Source organism: Pseudophryne corroboree, chromosome 1 (genome assembly GCF_028390025.1).
Source record: "Pseudophryne corroboree isolate aPseCor3 chromosome 1, aPseCor3.hap2, whole genome shotgun sequence".
Taxonomy (NCBI): domain Eukaryota; kingdom Metazoa; phylum Chordata; class Amphibia; order Anura; family Myobatrachidae; genus Pseudophryne; species Pseudophryne corroboree.
This window is the reverse complement of record NC_086444.1, coordinates 85,915,170-85,934,981: the sequence shown is the minus strand read 5'-3', so window position 1 is coordinate 85,934,981 and position 19,812 is coordinate 85,915,170. Positions and strand designations below refer to the sequence as shown.

Sequence of the window (19,812 nt, the reverse complement as noted above, 5' to 3'; positions counted from 1 at the left end):
ACCAGCTTCGTACTGCCACCATTTTTTCTAAGATTGACCTACGCGGTGCGTACAATCTAATCCGAATAAGAGAGGGGGATGAATGGAAGACTGCCTTTAATACCCACTCAGGGCATTATGAATATTTGGTGATGCCTTTTGGGCTCTGTAATGCCCCGGCAGTCTTCCAGGATTTCATGAATGATGTGCTCAGGGAATATTTGGATAGATTCTTAGTTGTATACTTAGATGACATCCTAATCTTCTCCCATTCCCTGGAGGAACATCGGAAGCATGTACGCTTAGTCCTCCAGAAACTCAGAGACCACCGGCTTGGGGCGAAGCTGGAGAAGTGCGAATTTGAAGTTCAGCAAATCGCATTTCTAGGATATATTATCTCCCCAGAAGGTTTCCAAATGGAGGGTTCCAAGGTACAGGCAGTCCTGGATTGGGTGCAGCCCACTAGTTTGAAGGCGCTTCAGCGTTTCCTGGGCTTTGCGAATTTTTATAGACGATTTATCGCTGGATTTTCGTCTATAGTGGCGCCCTTGGTGGCACTCACTAAGAAAGGGGCGGATGTTGCTCACTGGTCTTGTGAGGCTAAAGCGGCTTTTGCCCGTCTCAAAAGGGCATTTGTTTCGGCCAAGGTGCTGCGACACCCAGATCCAGAGCGTCCTTTTGTGGTGGAGGTGGATGCCTCTGAGATGGGTATTGGGGCAGTGCTTTCTCAGATGGGAGTGTCTGATAATCGCCTTCATCCCTATGCTTACTTTTCCCGTAAATTTTCGCCTGCCGAGATGAATTATGACGTGGGTAACCGGGAATTGTTGGCTATTAAGGATGCACTCGAGGAGTGGAGACACTGGCTTGAGGGGGCTAAGTTTGTGGTCTCAATTCTCACTGACCATAAGAATCTGGCATATTTAGAGTCAGCGAAGCGTCTCAATGCCAGGCAGGCACGATGGGCTTTGTTTTTTGCTCGCTTTAATTTTTTGATAACATATCGCCCTGGGTCAAAAAACATCAAGGCTGATGCGCTCTCGCGGAGTTTTGCTCCAATCCAGGAGACCACCGAGGAGCCGTTGCCCATTGTTACCCCATCATGTATTAAAGTGGGCATTACCCAGGACCTCTTATCATTAGTCCTTAGAGCACAGGAGCAGGCTCCTCCAGACCTTCCGGTAGGTCTTTTGTTTGTGCCTCCTAGGTTAAGACAGCGAGTGTTCCTGGAATTCCATGCCAAGAAGTCGGCAGGTCACCCGGGTATTGCCAGAACTCGGGAGTTGCTATCTAGGGCGGTGTGGTGGCCCTCGGTGGCTAAGGATGTGGATCAGTGGGTTCGGGCATGTGACATCTGTGCCCGAAATAAGACTCCTAGAGGGGTTCCTGTTGGCCCATTACATCCACTCTCTATCCCATCTAAGCCATGGACCCACATTTCAATGGATTTTGTGGTGGACTTGCCCAAATCCTCGGGGATGACAGCCATCTGGGTTGTCGTTGACAGGTTTTCGAAGATGGCGCACTTCGTTCCACTGGTTGGGCTGCCATCAGCCAGACGCCTGTCTGAATTATTTATGCTGCATGTTGTGCGTCTCCACGGGTTGCCACTTGATGTGGTCTCTGACCGCGGATCCCAGTTTGTGGCCAAATTCTGGAGGGCATTTTGTTCCGATCTCCAGATTTCTGTCAGCTTGTCGTCAGGCTACCATCCGCAGTCTAATGGGCAGACTGAAAGGGTGAACCAGTCCTTGGAGCAGTTCCTCAGGTGTTATGTCTCCAAGTGTCAGACTGACTGGGTTGCTCATCTGTCCATGGCGGAGTTTGCCTATAACAACGCGGCTCACTCTGCTACAGGGATCTCTCCCTTCCTTTGTGTGTATGGGCATCATCCTAAGGCCAATTCTTTTGACCCCCTGGACTCCACGCCTGGTGGTTCCTCTGTGGTTTCGGTCCTTAGAGGTATTTGGCGGAAAGTGAAGAAAGCCCTTGTGTCTGTGTCATTAGTGACCAAAAGGGTTTTTGATAAGCGGAAAAGACCCTGCAGCTTCAAATTAGGAGACTTCGTCTAGTTGTCTACCAAGAATTTGAAGTTGAGACAGCCATCTCATAAGTTAGGGCCCCGGTTCATCGGCCCTTATAAGATCACCAGGGTTATCAATCCGGTGGCATTTCAGTTAGATCTGCCCCGTTCTTTGGGTATCAATAAAACATTTCATTGTTCCCTTTTAAAACGGGCGATTAGTAATCCTTCTTCCAGTGGAAGACCTTCCCCTCTTCTGATACGTGGCCAGAGGGAGTTTGTTGTTGAAAGGATTCTTGACTCCAAGGTGGTTCGGGGTCGGCTGTCATTTTTGGTGCACTGGAAGGGGTATGGCCCGGAGGAGCGGTCGTGGGTGCGCAGTTGTGATCTTCATGCCCCCAGACTGATACGCTCTTTCTTCTCGCAGTTCCCCGATAAACCCGGTGGTAGGGGTTCTTTGACCCCTCGTCAGAGGGGGGGTACTGTTAGGGTCTCCTGCCCTGTGCTGCCACGTCGTCATGGCAACCGGGAGACAAGTGCTAGTGGAGTAACCTGAGCGCAGCTGATACTCCGGTTCGGGTCTTTTGCTGTGCAGTGGTTATAGGCTCTGTGCACGGCAGGGGATCCGGTGCTGGTTTTTGTGCTCACAGTCTGTGAGGTCTGAGTGGGGCGTGGACAGCACCTGCTTTATAAGGCCTCTTTTCAGGGTAAGCAGATGCTGCTGAATCTCTGTTGGTTAGTCAGTTCATGAAAGTTAGCCAGTACTGTGTAGCTTTGTATTTGTTTGTTGCTTACTGCAAATAGGCCTGGGGATTTGGTATTACACTCTGCCAATCCAGACCTAGCAGTAAGACTGGAGTCAGTCGTTTAGCTTGCTGGGGTTCTGTTATTACTCTGTGAACTTAGCAAGTTTGCGGCTGTATTCTAACACTTGCCTGTCTAATCCTGTCTCACTGTGCTAGGTGTCAGGGGTCAGTTTAGTGGCAGTAAGCTTAAACCTGTGCACTGCAAGTGAGAATCAGGATTGTGGAGGCTCTCCTTGTGTCTATCATTCCATCTCTGACCAAGGAGTTTACTGCCACACCCGTTGGTAACCCTTTAGGGTTTTGCTGTTGCCCTTAGCAACAGCATTTTGGGTTCTCTACGTATTAAAACACAACATCTTGCTTTTTACATCTGAGCAGTTCTAATACAAGGGAGATACCCAGTTCCTTAGCCTCTAGGCTTCTCTGTTCACTGTGTGTGTATTTTGTTACCCTATCACCTTCTGTGTACGTTATGTCATATTCCCCAGTTTGTCTGTGAGTCCATTTGGAGTGCATAACAGTTCAAACACCAGTACATTCCTGCAGACACTGGAGTGCATAACATACTCTTAACTTTGTACATATAGTGTTTTTACTGGCCCATATAGAGAGATGAGAGCGTTTTTAGAAGGATGCCAGGTAGCGGTATAATGATTTGTATTGTGGAGCTTCTCCTGTCATTATTTTTTCTGGATCTGCCATTGGGTGGGGGGGGGGACTTGTTCCTTGCCAATGTTTGTCCCGGCATGGGTGAGAGGGCAGATGTGTTGTGGCGTAGAGGGGATGGGGGATATGTTACAGGGAAAGAGCTCTGCTTGCTCCCTAGGCGACGTGTGCACAGCAGCTACATAGGATGGTTACACGCACACACTTCTGTCGCTGCGGTGACCTCATTACAACGCTGAGACTTTCTGTATGGCATAACTCACTGTCACTCTTTTCTGCTGCAGGATTCCGTGGCTCGATGAGCGATGCAGCTGATAACATAACCTCTGAGGGATCCGGTACCCGAGAGTCAGCAGGAGAATGTGGAACAAGCCAATTCTGATTAGTTACCTTGCTGTTGCCTACTGTGTGCTAAACCATGTCCGCAGCCAGACAACCGGTGAGTATTTCTCTGTATTGCAGCCCTTTGCCCACACGTTGTAGAGAGATCCTACTGGGGTTGGGCAGGGTTATTTGTATTCGGCCCAAAATCAGCACTGCAAACGAAGTCTAATGCATTCTGATGGCGAACGGAATGCTAGCGCTAATTTACGCATGTTCTGTTGCATTCGCATCTATGTGATCGCACTGCCACACTTTTTTTTTGGTACCCAAGAGTAGACCTTGTCGCTATCATCCACACACTATGGTGAGATTTATCTGTCTGGTGAGAACAAAAATCTGGTAATGGATAAAAGCAAATGACAATCGTCCATTTGCTCCCAACCACTGGAAAATAGATAATGGTTGTTCAAAGAAATAGGTTAAATCAGTTTGTTTGGAAAAATTTGTTAAATCAATAATTTTAATCCATTTTCCAGTGTTTGGGAGAAAATGTTTGATTGTCATAAGCTCTTATCCATTACCAGATTTTTGTTCTCACCAGACCGATTGGACAGATAAATCTCAGTGTGTACACACCATAATGGTGCCCATACATTTGCGCGATGCCCGGCGACATCGCTGGGCATCGCGCCGGCAGTTCATCGCACCTGAACTGCCAAAGTGATTACCATGCGATTGCATGGTAATCATGTGATCGGCACGTCACCTCTGAGTGGGAGCGGCCTCAGGCCACTCCCGGCGGGCGCCCATCGCAGTGCGATATATCACATGTGGGTTTAAGAACCACATGCGATCGCACTGCGATGCGAGAAATATTAAGTGCAGCACATACTATCTTGAGACGCGACATTCGAGCGGCGTGCCCGCGCATCGCGTTACAAGGTACCTAAAATGTGCATACAATCCTTCGATTTCTCTCACAGATGTGGTAGAAAGGATAGCACCTAATATCTCACAAGTGTATGCGCACCATTTACACCTACCCTGTGCCAGTGTGCTTGGAGCAAGAGATAAGTCTGAGTTTGGCATCCAGAATAGCAGACTCACAGCTCGGAATACTCTGCATAAATGCCCACAATACACCATCACACCCACGAGACAGCTACCTGGCGTTCCTTTGTTTTGTTGCCACCCAAAAACAAGCTTTTAGTGGCCTGCACAGAAATGTCTTAGATCTGTGCTAGTCTGAATTATGCGTTCAATCGCGAGTAATGCGTACACATGCGCAGTAACAGAAATGATCGCTAGATGCGGCCTCAAGCAAAGTTGCATGCAACGCAATCGGGCCCTGTTGTTGTGGCTTTGGCTCGGCTTTCTCTCCTTTCATTTGATACGGTTTGCGCTCTGGCTAACTCATACAAGGCTAATAGGTAGACGGCTGTTGGTGTGAGCAGCTGTTCTTGCAGTGTTCTGTTTTCAAGATCACAGGAAGAGATAACCACTCACCTCCAGGTCCAATAAGAGGCAGAGTTAGCCAAGTAAATAACCATCACAGCAATTTACAGCAGTTAATGCAAATCTGTGACTGGAGAACACTCAAAGTGCCAAGCTTGGGGAAAGTAGAGCGCATAATAGCAGGCGAAAACCTCTAATTTACAATAATTATTGTGTGCTGTTCAGAAATAAAAAGCCCCATTATGCAGAATCTACGAAGCAGCAAGCCTAATTGTTATTTTCTTACATTAGACAGTGTATCACTGATAGCCGCTAAATCTAAAGGGGCAATCCATTATAAAGCTGGTTCAGCCTTCTACAGATCGGCGCTATAAATTTAGCTCTTACTGAAATCCCACCGGTTGCGTAGAATCAAGGCAGCACGGAGAGTGTGATAGTTAGCAATATTGCCTTACTGCACTGAGGTCATGGGTTCAATTCCCACTGTGTGGAGTTTGTATGTTCTCCCTGTACTTGCGTGGATTTCCTCCGGGGTACTCTGATTTCCTCCCACAATCCAAATAATAAGAATTTACTTACCGATAATTCTATTTCTCGGAGTCCGTAGTGGATGCTGGGGTTCCTGAAAGGACCATGGGGAATAGCGGCTCCGCAGGAGACAGGGCACAAAAAAAGTAAAGCTTTACTAGGTCAGGTGGTGTGCACTGGCTCCTCCCCCTATGACCCTCCTCCAGACTCCAGTTAGGTACTGTGCCCGGACGAGCATACACAATAAGGGAGGCATTTTGAATCCCGGGTAAGACTCATACCAGCCACACCAATCACACCGTACAACTTGTGATCTAAACCCAGTTAACAGTATGACAACAGAAAGGGCCTCTTAAGATGGCTCCTTAACAATAACCCGAATTAGTTAACAATAACTATGTACAAGTATTGCAGATAATCCGCACTTGGGATGGGCGCCCAGCATCCACTACGGACTCCGAGAAATAGAATTATCGGTAAGTAAATTCTTATTTTCTCTATCGTCCTAAGTGGATGCTGGGGTTCCTGAAAGGACCATGGGGATTATACCAAAGCTCCCAAACGGGCGGGAGAGTGCGGATGACTCTGCAGCACCGAATGAGAGAACTCCAGGTCCTCCTTTGCCAGGGTATCAAATTTGTAAAATTTTACAAACGTGTTCTCCCCCGACCACGTAGCTGCTCGGCAGAGTTGTAATGCCGAGACCCCTCGGGCAGCCGCCCAAGATGAGCCCACCTTCCTTGTGGAGTGGGCTTTTACAGTTTTAGGCTGTGGCAGGCCTGCCACAGAATGTGCAAGTTGAATTGTGTTACAAATCCAACGAGCAATCGACTGCTTAGAAGCAGGTGCGCCCAACTTGTTGGGTGCATACAATATAAACAGCGAGTCAGATTTTCTGACTCCAGCCGTCCTTGCAATGTATATTTTTAAGGCTCTGACAACGTCCAACAACTTGGAGTCCTCCAAGTCGCTAGTGGCCGCAGGCACCACAATAGGTTGGTTCAGATGAAATGCTGATACCACTTTAGGGAGAAAATGCGGACGAGTCCGCAGTTCTGCCCTATCCGAATGGAAGATTAGATAAGGACTTTTATAAGATAAAGCCGCCAATTCAGATACTCTCCTGGCAGAGGCCAGGGCTAGTAACATAGTCACTTTCAATGTGAGATATTTCAAATCCACCTTTTTCAATGGTTCAAACCAATGGGATTTGAGGAAATCTAAAACTACATTTAGATCCCACGGTGCCACCGGAGGCACCACAGGAGGCTGTATATGCAGTACTCCCTTGACAAAAGTCTGGACCTCAGGGACAGAGGCCAATTCTTTTTGGAAGAATATTGACAGGGCCGAAATTTGAACCTTAATGGATCCCAATTTGAGACCCATAGATAATCCTGATTGCAGGAAATGTAGGAAACGACCCAGTTGGAATTCCTCCGTCGGAACCCTCCGATCCTCGCACCACGCTACATATTTTCGCCAAATGCGGTGATAATGTTTCACGGTGACTTCCTTCCGTGCCTTAATCAAGGTAGGAATGACTTCTTCTGGAATGCCTTTCCCTTTTAGGATCTGGCGTTCAACCGCCATGCCGTCAAACGCAGCCGCGGTAAGTCTTGAAAAAGACAGGGACCCTGCTGTAGCAGGTCCCTTCTCAGAGGTAGAGGCCACGGTTCGTCCGTGAGCATCTCTTGAAGTTCCGGATACCAAGTCCTTCTCGGCCAATCCGGAACCACTAGTATTGTTCTTACTCTTCTTTGCCGTATGATCTTCAATACCTTTGGTATGAGCGGCAGAGGAGGAAACACATACACTGACTGGTACACCCAAGGAGTTACCAGTGCGTCCACAGCTATTGCCTGTGGATCTCTTGACCTGGCGCAATATTTGTCCAGTTTCTTGTTGAGGCGAGACGCCATCATGTCTACAATTGGTCTTTCCCAACGGTCTATTAACATGTTGAAGACTTCTGGATGTAGACCCCACTCTCCCGGATGAAGATCGTGTCTGCTGAGGAAGTCTGCTTCCCAGTTGTCCACGCCCGGGATGAACACTGCTGACAGTGCTATCACGTGATTCTCCGCCCAGCGAAGAATCTTGGCAGCTTCTGCCATTGCACTCCTGCTTCTTGTGCCGCCCTGCCTGTTTACATGGGCGACCGCCGTGATGTTGTCCGACTGAATCAACACCGGCTTTCCTTGCAGGAGAAGTTCCGCCTGGCTTAGAGCATTGTAGATTGCTCTTAGTTCCAGAATGTTTATGTGAAGAGACTTTTCCAGACTCGTCCATACTCCCTGGAAGTTTCTTCCTTGTGTGACTGCTCCCCAGCCTCTCAGGCTGGCGTCCGTGGTCACCAGGATCCAATCCTGAATGCCGAATCTGCGGCCTTCTAATAGGTGAGCCTTCTGCAACCACCACAGAAGTGACACCCTTGTCTTTGGTGACAGGGTTATTCGCAGGTGCATCTGCAGATGCGACCCTGACCATTTGTCCAACAGATCCCTTTGGAATGTTCTTGCATGGAATCTGCCGAATGGAATTGCTTCGTAAGAAGCCACCATTTTTCCCAGGACTCTTGTGCATTGATGTACTGACACTTTTCCTGGTTTTAGGAGGTTCCTGACCAGATCGGATAACTCCTTGGCTTTTTCCTCTGGAAGGAAAACCTTTTTCTGAACCGTGTCCAGAATCATTCCTAGGAACAGCAGACGAGTTGTCGGGATTAAATGGGATTTTGGAATATTCAGAATCCACCCGTGTTGTCTTAGCACCTCTTGAGATAGTGCTAAAGCTGTCTCCAGCTGTTCTCTGGACCTTGCCCTTATTAGGAGATCGTCCAAGTATGGGATAACTAATACGCCTTTTCTTCGAAGAAGAATCATCATCTCGGCCATTACCTTGGTAAAGACCCGAGGCGCCGTGGACAATCCGAACGGCAGCGTCTGAAACTGATATTGACAGTTTTGAACAATGAACCTGAGGTACCCCTGGTGTGCGGGGTAAATCGGAACGTGTAGATACGCATCCTTGATGTCCAAGGATACCATAAAGTCCCCTTCTTCCAGGTTCGCTATCACTGCTCTGAGTGACTCCATCTTGAACTTGAACTTTTTTATGTAGAGGTTCAAGGACTTCAGATTTAGAATAGGCCTTACCGAGCCATCCGGCTTCGGTACCACAAATAGAGTGGAATAATACCCCTTTCCTTGTTGTAATAGGGGTACTTTGACTATCACCTGCTGAGCGTACAGCTTGTGAATGGCTTCCAACACCCTCTCCCTTTCGGAAGAGACGGTTGGTAAGGCAGACTTCAGGAAACGATGAGGAGGATCCGTCTCTAATTCCAACCTGTACCCCTGAGATATTATCTGCAGGATCCAGGGGTCTACCTGCGAGTGAGCCCACTGCGCGCTGTAATTTTTGAGACGGCCCCCCACTGTCCCCGAGTCCGCTTGAGAGGCCCCAGCGTCATGCTGAGGTTTTTGCAGGAGCCGGGGAGGGCTTCTGTTCCTGGGAAGGAGCTGCCTGTTGGTGTCTCTTCCCTCTTCCTCTGCCTCGTGGCAGATACGACAAGCCCTTTGCTCTCTTATTTTTGTAGGAGCGAAAAGGCTGCGGTTGAAAGGTCGGTGCCTTTCTCTGTTGGGGAGTGACTTGAGGTAAAAAAGTGGATTTCCCGGCAGTAGCCGTGGCCACCAAGTCTGATAGACCAACTCCAAATAACTCCTCCCCTTTATACGGCAAAACCTCCATGTGACGTTTTGAATCCGCATCGCCTGTCCACTGTCGTGTCCATAAGGCTCTTCTGGCTGAAATGGACATAGCACTCATCCGAGATGCCAGTGTGCAAATATCCCTCTGTGCATCACGCATATAGATAAATGCATCCTTTATTTGTTCTAACGACAGTAAAACATTGTCCCTATCTAGGGTATCAATATTTTCAATCAGGGATTCTGACCAAACTACTCCAGCACTGCACATCCAGGCAGTTGCTATAGCTGGTCGTAGTATAACACCTGCATGTGTGTATATATTCTTTTGAATAACTTCCATCTTTCTATCTGATGGATCCTTAAGTGCGGCCGTCTCAGGAGAGGGTAACGCCACTTGTTTGGATAAGCGTGTGAGCGCCTTGTCCACCTTAGGGGGTGTTTCCCAGCGCGCCCTAACCTCTGGCGGGAAAGGGTATAATGCCAATAACTTTTTTGAAATTATCAACTTTTTATCAGGAGCAACCCACGCTTCATCACACACGTCATTTAATTCTTCTGATTCAGGAAAAACTGTTTGTAGTTTTTTCACACCATACATAATACCCTGTTTTACGGTATCTGTAGTATCAGCTAAATGTAACGTCTCCTTCATTGCCAAAATCATATAACGTGTGGCCCTACTGGAAAATACGTTTGAATTTCTACCGTCGTCACTGGAATCAGTGCCCGTGTCTGGGTCTGTGTCGACCGACTGAGGCAAAGGGCGTTTTACAGCCCCTGACGGTGTTTGAGGCGCCTGGACAGGCATTAATTGATTGTCCGGCCGCCTCATGTCCTCAACTGACTGTTTAAGGGAAGATAAACCATCACGTAATTCCACAAATAAAGGCATCCATTCTGGTGTCGACCCCCTGGGGGGTGACATCTGCATATTTGGCAATTGCTCCGCCTCCACACCAATATCGTCCTCATACATGTCGACACCACGTACCGACACACACCGCAAACTCACAGGGAATGCTCTAATGAAGACAGGACCCACTAGCCCTTTTGGGGAGACAGAGGGAGAGTCTGCCAGCACACACCACAAAGCGCTATATATACAAGGGATATCCTTATATTAAGTGCTCCCTTATAGCTGCTTTAATATATATATATATAGCCATTAATGTGCCCCCCCTCTCTGTTTTACCCTGTTTCTGTAGTGCAGTGCAGGGGAGAGACCTGGGAGCCGTTCTGACCAGCGGAGCTGTGACAGAAAATGGCGCCGTGTGCTGAGGAGATAGGCCCCGCCCCTTTTTCGGCGGGTTCTTCTCCCGCTATTTTTCCAGTCAGGCAGGGGTTAAATATCTCCATATAGCCCCTATGGGCTATATGTGAGGTATTTTTAGCCTTGTATAAGGTTTATATTTGCCTCTCAGAGCGCCCCCCCCCAGCGCTCTGCACCCTCAGTGACTGCCCAGTGAAGTGTGCTGAGAGGAAAATGGCGCACAGCTGCAGTGCTGTGCGCTACCTTATGAAGACTGAGGAGTCTTCAGCCGCCGGTTTCCGGACCTCTTCACGCTTCAGCATCTGCAAGGGGGTCGGCGGCGCGGCTCCGGGACCGGACTCCACGGCTGGGCCTGTGTTCGATCCCTCTGGAGCTAATGGTGTCCAGTAGCCAAGCAGCAAATCCACTCTGCATGCAGGTGAGTTTACTACTTTCCCCCTAAGTCCCACGTTGCAGTGATCCTGTTGCCAGCAGGACTCACTGTAAAGAAAAAAACCTAAACTAAACTTTCTCTAAGCAGCTCTTTAGGAGAGCCACCTAGATTGCACCCTTCTCGTTCGGGCACAAAATCTAACTGGAGTCTGGAGGAGGGTCATAGGGGGAGGAGCCAGTGCACACCACCTGACCTAGTAAAGCTTTACTTTTTTTGTGCCCTGTCTCCTGCGGAGCCGCTATTCCCCATGGTCCTTTCAGGAACCCCAGCATCCACTTAGGACGATAGAGAAATACTGGTAGGTTAATTGGCTCTCCACAAAAAATAAAAATAACCCTAGCATGAATGTGTGAGCGTGTATATGTGATAGGGAAGTTAGATTGTAATGGCCAAAATAGAGTTTGTGTGCACTATATAAATAACTGGTAATAAATAAATAACCTGTTGCATAACCCCCTTGGTGTATATCTGTGAGAGTGAAAAGACCTATTCCGGGTGTTTTCGCTAACTACAAATCCAAGTTATCGCTGGCAAACGCCTTTGTGTGCAGAAGCATTTGTTAGCAGCAACCCATGATGACAAATATATATATATATATATATATATATATATATATATATATATATATATATATATATATATATATATATAAATAAATAAATAAATATAAAATCACAAATGAAAATAGGCGCCTCCTAGTGTATTATCATATAACAGTTTGGTATCCTCCACCATTTATAACACCCTTACAAATGGGAGGAGTACCGTATAAGGTGGAATTCCCACCACCTATAGACCCAGCTTGTATCGTATCACAAGTCACGTGCCCACTGCCTGTTCTGGCGTCACGGTGGTATTCCTCGGTAATCCTTTTTGAATCCGGCACTCTATACCTCCCGTTGCGATGCCCCGGTGCCTTCCAACACTGAAGCAGATGTATGTAAACCAAACCATACGCCGTCGAGATATATATATATATATATATATATATATATATATATATATATATATATAGATTAAAAAAAAATATATATATATATGTTACATAATTAAAAAAAAATTTTTTTTTTTTTACTTTTTTTTTTTTTTTTCATCTTCATTTTTTGAATCTGCACTGGAAGCCACTCGCTAGGATAATTTTTTTTTTTTTTTCGGGTAAATAAGCTTGATAGAATATAGATCTTTTCAGGCTTTTTGATTAATCAAGCCTTTAGTGGTACAAGTACCTTATATTAAATCAAGTTTTGATTGTGACCATATTCTTTTTTTGCTGAATTGTATGGAGAAACGCTTTGTGATCTTAGGTCTAGGGCACATTCAAGTATTAAAGCCCCATTTAATATACTGTGTTAAGTACCCAGGAATTCATCTGTGGGGTGTAAAATTATATATTTAGGATAGAGCTTGTTTTCGAAAATATAAATATTTTAAATATATTTTTTCCCCCCCACATTTCTAAATGGTATAAAAAAACAGTTCAAAAGACTCGGCTACCACGTGTTTTCTGTAATTTGAAGTAGAATTTCTTATTTATTTTTTTACTGTAAAGGACATTGTGGTTATGCTTGAGCATAAATATGCTTTTGTTTTGTTTTTGTTTTTTTCTTTTAAGCATTTGTGGTTTTCTATGTTTTTTATTTTACAATAATACATTTGTTGTTTTTTTATTATAGTATACATGTAGAAACGCAGGTAATTGTAACTATATAATATTTTTTGTGACACCTCTTGGTTATGTACATGTATGACCCGTCCTTCTGATTTGCGTCTAGATTCTGCAACGTTCTTTAACAACCTAAAATGCATCACACATGATTTAGACAACATGATCTGCCGCTGGGACACCCCAGATTCTGCTGGTCCTGATATAATCTATGACGTTTATTATAGGTAAGAATTTTATTTGGGTTTTATGTAATACCGCTAACCTCTGTACCATTAGTTGCGTATGAGAACATTCATTATTCTACACTTCTGCCTATAGTTTCAAAAATGTCATAAGGAGGAATTAAATAATTCAAAACTACAAATAACAATTTTTATAGTTATTTTTTTTTATTCTATTTGTCCTCACTTGGAAACGAACAAAAAAACAAACACACATTAATTAAAAAATACAGTTGAGGCGATTCAATTGTTTCCCCCCCCCGTGGCTACCAACAGGGGGGGCTCAAAACAGAGCCATTCAATAGTGCTCTCTTTATCCACCCGCTAGCTGCAGGGGTGACATTTCTTCTTGCAGCCTCCTGAGGTGACAGAAGAAATATGCAGCACTTTGGGCACCTGAACAGGAGTTTGGACACCCAAAGCAGGACTTTAGACTGGTTTAGCCATTTTACTTGGCTAAACCCTGTCTGTTTAGGTGCGATATGCATGGATACCCAAAAACCATTAAATCAAGATTGTCGTTTGGGCACCTGTACTTTCCCGTTTAGATGGGACAGATAGATGGCCAAAAACAATTGAATGGCCCCCAGTGATTCTCTCTTTCTGGCCTCAACTTTTTCCCAAAGATGTCTCTACAAAAATATTTTTCTTTGGCACAAAAGTGATGGCTCCGCTTTAGGCAGTTGCACATACATACATTTGTACCCTATTTAGGCAGTTGCACATACATACATACATACATACATACATTTGTACCCTAAGACGCCAGGAGACAGGTTTTTCTGATTATTTTACATTTTTGTTGATATGCTACTGTTACCAATGTTTTATTGTTGTATTTGATACAGGTCTGTGGATACAAGTGGGCGTTTTGATACAAAAGCCAATGAGATAGAAGTCCCGTTTCTCATGTTTGGCATAACAGATGTAAAGATAAGAGCCAAAAATGTTTCCGGGCAACCGCAGAAACACTTAAAGATGACCGCGCAAGATATTAGTAAGTCGTCCATCCTCTCCACTCCCATTGATTTGACATGATATATCTATGTGCGTCTGCATTTTACATACATGTAACATACTCGGTAATACAGTATCAGCATCCCGACCACTCTGCCACGGGGAAGGGGGCAATGATTTGTAAATTAAAGTTTTTTTTACTTTTGACAACTTTAGTAATGTAGACTATCTATGATAAAGCTCTATTTAGCATTAAGACCAAAAAAAAAAAAAAAAAAAAATTCTAAAAAAAAAAAAAACAGAGGGTGTACCCCAGAGTGTGAACTTGCAGGTGTTAAGTCCAGCGTCTGAGCAGTTAAAGATGTTATTTTGTTTCCAGACCCGTGGTGACTTGCATATTCTGCGTCGTCCTGGTCCTGTAAAAAGTCTGTTTTGTTCATTAGTGTATCTTTCCTGTGTTTTATTTCATTAGCAAGCTAATGGACGTAATGGACTGTAATTTGCTGTAAGTGGATGGGCTATTGCTGTCTGCGGAATCCTGAGCGATTGTACTTTTGTGACTACTTTAGAAGCGTTTTACCTGTGTAACCATTGTTTCTCTATCGTCCTAGTGGATGCTGGGGTTCCTGAAAGGACCATGGGGAATAGCGGCTCCGCAGGAGACAGGGCACAAAAAGTAAAGCTTTTCCAGATCAGGTGGTGTGCACTGGCTCCTCCCCCTATGACCCTCCTTCAGACTCCAGTTAGATTTTTGTGCCCGGCCGAGAAGGGTGCAATCTAGGTGGCTCTCCTAAAGAGCTGCTTAGAAAAAGTTTAGCTTAGGTTTTTTATTTTACAGTGAGTCCTGCTGGCAACAGGATCACTGCAACGAGGGACTGAGGGGAGAAGAAGTGAACTCACCTGCGTGCAGGATGGATTGGCTTCTTGGCTACTGGACATCAGCTCCAGAGGGACGATCACAGGTACAGCCTGGATGGTCACCGGAGCCGCGCCGCCGGCCCCCTTGCAGATGCTGAAGTCAGAAGAGGTCCAGAATCGGCGGCTGAAGACTCCTGCAGTCTTCTAAAGGTAGCGCACAGCACTGCAGCTGTGCGCCATTTTCCTCTCAGCACACTTCACACGCAGTCACTGAGGGTGCAGGGCGCTGGGGGGGGGCGCCCTGGGAGGCAAATGTAACCTATATAAAGGCTAAAAATACCTCACATATAGCCCCCAGAGGCTATATGGAGATATTTAACCCCTGCCTGGATTCACTAAATAGCGGGAGACGAGCCCGCCGGAAAAGGGGCGGGGCCTATCTCCTCAGCACACGGCGCCATTTCCTCTCACAGCTCCGCTGGTCAGGACGGCTCCCAGGTCTCTCCCCTGCACTGCACTACAGAAACAGGGTAAAACAGAGAGGGGGGGCAAATTTATGGCGATATTTTGATATATATAAAGCAGCTATAAGGGAGCACTTATTATAAGGCTATCCCTGTTATATATAGCGCTTTTGGTGTGTGCTGGCAAACTCTCCCTCTGTCTCCCCAAAGGGCTAGTGGGTCCTGTCTTCGTTAGGAGCATTCCCTGTGTGTCTGCTGTGTGTCGGTACGTGTGTGTCGACATGTATGAGGACGATATTGGTGTGGAGGCGGAGCAATTGCCAAATATGAGGATGTCACCCCCTAGGGAGTAGACACCAGAATGGATGCCTTTATTTATGGAACTACGGGATAGTGTCAACACGCTAAAGCAGTCGTTTGACGACATGAGACGGCCGGACAATCAATTAGTGCCTGTCCAGGCGACTCAAACACCGTCAGGGGCTGTAAAACGCCCTTTGCCTCAGTCGGTCGACACAGACCCAGACACAGGCACTGACTCCAGTGGTGACGGTGACGAATCAACCGTATTTTCCAGTAGGGCCACACGTTATATGATTTTGGCAATGAAGGAGGCGTTACATTTAGCTGATACTACAGGTACCACTAAACAGGGTATTATGTGGGGTGTGAAAAAACTACCTATAGTTTTTCCTGAATCAGAAGAATTAAATGACGTGTGTAATGAAGCGTGGGTTGCCCCTGATAAAAAGCTGATAATTTCAAAGAAATTATTGGCATTATACCCTTTCCCGCCAGAGGTTAGGGAGCGCTGGGAAACACCTCCTAGGGTGGACAAGGCGCTAACACGCTTATCTAAACAAGTGGCGTTACCCTCTCCTGAGACGGCCGCACTTAAAGATCCATCAGATAGGAGGATGGAAAATATCCAAAAAAGTATATACACACATGCAGGTGTTATACTACGACCAGCTATAGCGACTGCCTGGATGTGCAGTGCTGGGGTAGTTTGGTCAGAGTCCCTGATTGAAAATATTGATACCCTGGACAGGGACAATATTTTACTGTCGTTAGAACAAATAAAGGATGCATTTCTTTATATGCGTGATGCACAGAGGGATATCTGCACACTGGCATCACGGGTAAGTGCTATGTCCATTTCGGCCAGAAGAGCTTTATGGACGCGACAGTGGACAGGCGATGCGGATTCAAAACGACATATGGAAGTTTTGCCGTATAAAGGGGAGGAGTTATTTGGAGTCGGTCTATCAGATTTGGTGGCCACGGCTACAGCCGGGAAATCCACCTTTCTACCTCAAGTCACTCCCCAACAGAAAAAGGCACCGACTTTTCAACCGCAGCCCTTTCGTTCCTTTAAAAATAAGAGAGCAAAGGGCTATTCATATCTGCCACGAGGCAGAGGTCGAGGGAAGAGACAGCAACAGGCAGCTCCTTCCCAGGAACAGAAGCCTTCCCCGGCTTCTACAAAAGCCTCAGCATGACGCTGGGGCTTCTCAAGCGGACTCGGGGACGGTGGGTGGTCGTCTCAAAAATTACAGCGCGCAGTGGGCTCACTCGCAGGTAGATCCCTGGATCCTGCAGATAATATCTCAGGGGTACAGGTTGGAATTAGAGACAGATCCACCTCGCCGTTTCCTGAAGTCTGCTTTACCAACGTCCCCCTCCGAAAGGGAGACGGTTTTGGAAGCCATTCACAAGCTGTACTCTCAGCAGGTGATAGTCAAGGTACCTCTTCTACAACAAGGGAAGGGGTATTATTCCACTCTTTTTGTGGTACCGAAGCCGGATGGCTCGGTAAGGCCTATTCTAAATCTGAAGTCCTTGAACCTGTACATAAAGAAGTTCAAGTTCAAGATGGAGTCACTCAGAGCAGTGATAGCGAACCTGGAAGAGGGGGACTTTATGGTATCCTTGGACATCAAGGATGCGTATCTCCACGTTCCAATTTACCCCTCACACCAGGGGTACCTCAGGTTCGTTGTACAAAACTGTCACTATCAGTTTCAGACGCTGCCGTTCGGATTTTGTCCACGGCACCTCGGGTCTTTACAAAGGTAATGGCCGAGATGATGATTCTTCTTCGAAGAAAAGGCATATTAATTATCCCATACTTGGACGATCTCCTAATAAGGGCAAGGTCCAGAGAACAGCTAGAGATGGGATTAGCACTGTCTCAAGAAGTGCTAAAACAGCACGGGTGGATTCTGAATATTCCAAAATCCCAGTTAATGCCGACAACTCGTCTGCTGTTCCTAGGGATGATTCTGGACACGGTTCAGAAAAAGGTTTTTCTCCCGGTGGAAAAAGCCAAGGAGTTATCCGAGCTTGTCAGGAACCTCCTAAAACCAGGAAAGGTGTCTGTACATCAATGCACAAGAGTCCTGGGAAAAATGGCAGGGTCGCATCTTCAGATGCACCTGCGGATAACCCTGTCTCCAAGGACAAGGGTGTCTCTTCTGTGGTGGTTGCAGAGTGCTCATCTATTGGAGGGCCGCAGATTCGGCATACAGGATTGGATCCTGGTGACCACGGACGCCAGCCTGAGAGGCTGGGGAGCAGTCACACAAGGAAGAAACTTCCAGGGAGTATGGACGAGCCTGGAAACGTCTCTTCACATAAACATTCTGGAACTAAGAGCAATATACAATGCTCTAAGCCAGGCAGAACCTCTGCTTCAGGGAAAACCGGTGTTGATCCAGTCGGACAACATCACGGCAGTCGCCCATGTGAACAGACAGGGCGGCACAAGAAGCAGGAGTGCAATGGCAGAAGCTGCAAGGATTCTTCGCTGGGCAGAGAATCATGTGATAGCACTGTCAGCAGTGTTCATCCCGGGAGTGGACAACTGGGAAGCAGACTTCCTCAGCAGACACGATCTTCACCCGGGAGAGTGGGGACTTCATCCAGAAGTCTTCCACTTGCTGGTAACCCGTTGGGAAAGACCAATGGTGGACATGATGGCGTCTCGCCTCAACAAAAAACTGGACAGGTATTGCGCCAGGTCAAGAGATCCGCAGGCAATAGCTGTGGACGCGCTGGTAACGCCTTGGGTGTACCAGTCGGTGTATGTGTTTCCTCCTCTGCCTCTCATACCAAAAGTATTGAGAATTATACGGCAAAGAGGCGTAAGGACGATACTAGTGGTTCCGGATTGGCCAAGAAGGACTTGGTACCCGGAACTTCAAGAGATGATCACGGAAGATCCGTGGCCTCTACCTCTAAGGAGGGACTTGCTTCAGCAGGGTCCCTGTCTGTTTCAAGACTTACCGCGGCTGCGTTTGACGGCATGGCGGTTGAACGCCGGATCCTAAAGGAAAAAGGCATGCCGGAAGAAGTCATTCCTACTTTGATTAAAGCAAGGAAGGAAGTAACCGTGCAACATTATCACCGAATTTGGCGAAAATATGTTGCGTGGTGCGAAGATCGGAGTGCTCCGACGGAGGAATTTCAACTGGGTCGATTCCTACATTTCCTGCAATCAGGATTGTCTATGGGTCTCAAATTGGGATCTATTAAGGTTCAAATTTCGGCCCTGTCGATTTTCTTTCAAAAAGAATTGGCTTCAGTCCCTGAAGTCCAGACCTTTGTTAAGGGAGTGCTACATATACAGCCTCCTGTGGTGCCTCCAGTGGCACCGTGGGATCTCAATGTGGTTTTGGACTTTCTAAAATCTCATTGGTTTGAACCACTAAAGAAGGTGGATTTGAAATATCTCACATGGAAAGTGACCATGCTTCTAGCCCTGGCTTCGGCCAGGAGAGTGTCAGAACTGGCAGCTTTATCTTACAAAAGCCCATATCTGATTTTCCATTCGGACAGGGCAGAACTGCGGACTCGTCCGCATTTTCTCCCTAAGGTGGTGTCAGCATTTCATCTGAACCAGCCTATTGTAGTGCCTGCGGCTACAAGTGACTTGGAGGACTCCAAGTTACTGGACGTTGTCAGAGCATTAAAAATATATATTGCAAGGACAGCTGGAGTCAGAAAATCTGACTCGTTGTTTATATTGTATGCACCCAACAAGATGGGTGCTCCTGCGTCTAAGCAGACGATTGCTCGTTGGATCTGTAGCACAATCCAACTTGCACATTCTGTGGCAGGCCTGCCACAGCCTAAATCTGTAAAGGCCCACTCCACAAGGAAGGTGGGCTCATCTTGGGCGGCTGCCCGAGGGGTCTCGGCATTACAACTTTGCCGAGCAGCTACGTGGTCAGGGGAGAACACGTTTGTAAAATTTTACAAATTTGATACTCTGGCTAAGGAGGACCTGGAGTTCTCTCATTCGGTGCTGCAGAGTCATCCGCACTCTCCCGCCCGTTTGGGAGCTTTGGTATAATCCCCATGGTCCTTTCAGGAACCCCAGCATCCACTAGGACGATAGAGAAAATAAGATTTTACTTACCGATAAATCTATTTCTCGGAGTC

The 19,812-nt window shown here is 46.7% G+C and overlaps 1 protein-coding gene across 1 annotated transcript in view; it reads left to right on the top strand.

Moving 5' to 3' along the window:
- The window catches only part of LIFR (LIF receptor subunit alpha), a 141,161-nt gene that overhangs the window by 79,402 nt on the left and 41,947 nt on the right, over window positions 1–19,812 (top strand). Inside the window, exons 2-4 of the mRNA XM_063961221.1 lie at window positions 3,759–3,913; window positions 12,973–13,090; window positions 13,936–14,084. Of these exons, the coding sequence (XP_063817291.1) occupies window positions 3,835–3,913; window positions 12,973–13,090; window positions 13,936–14,084 (346 nt within the window). The 5' untranslated portion in view covers window positions 3,759–3,834. The remainder of the gene's footprint in view (window positions 1–3,758; window positions 3,914–12,972; window positions 13,091–13,935; window positions 14,085–19,812) is intronic.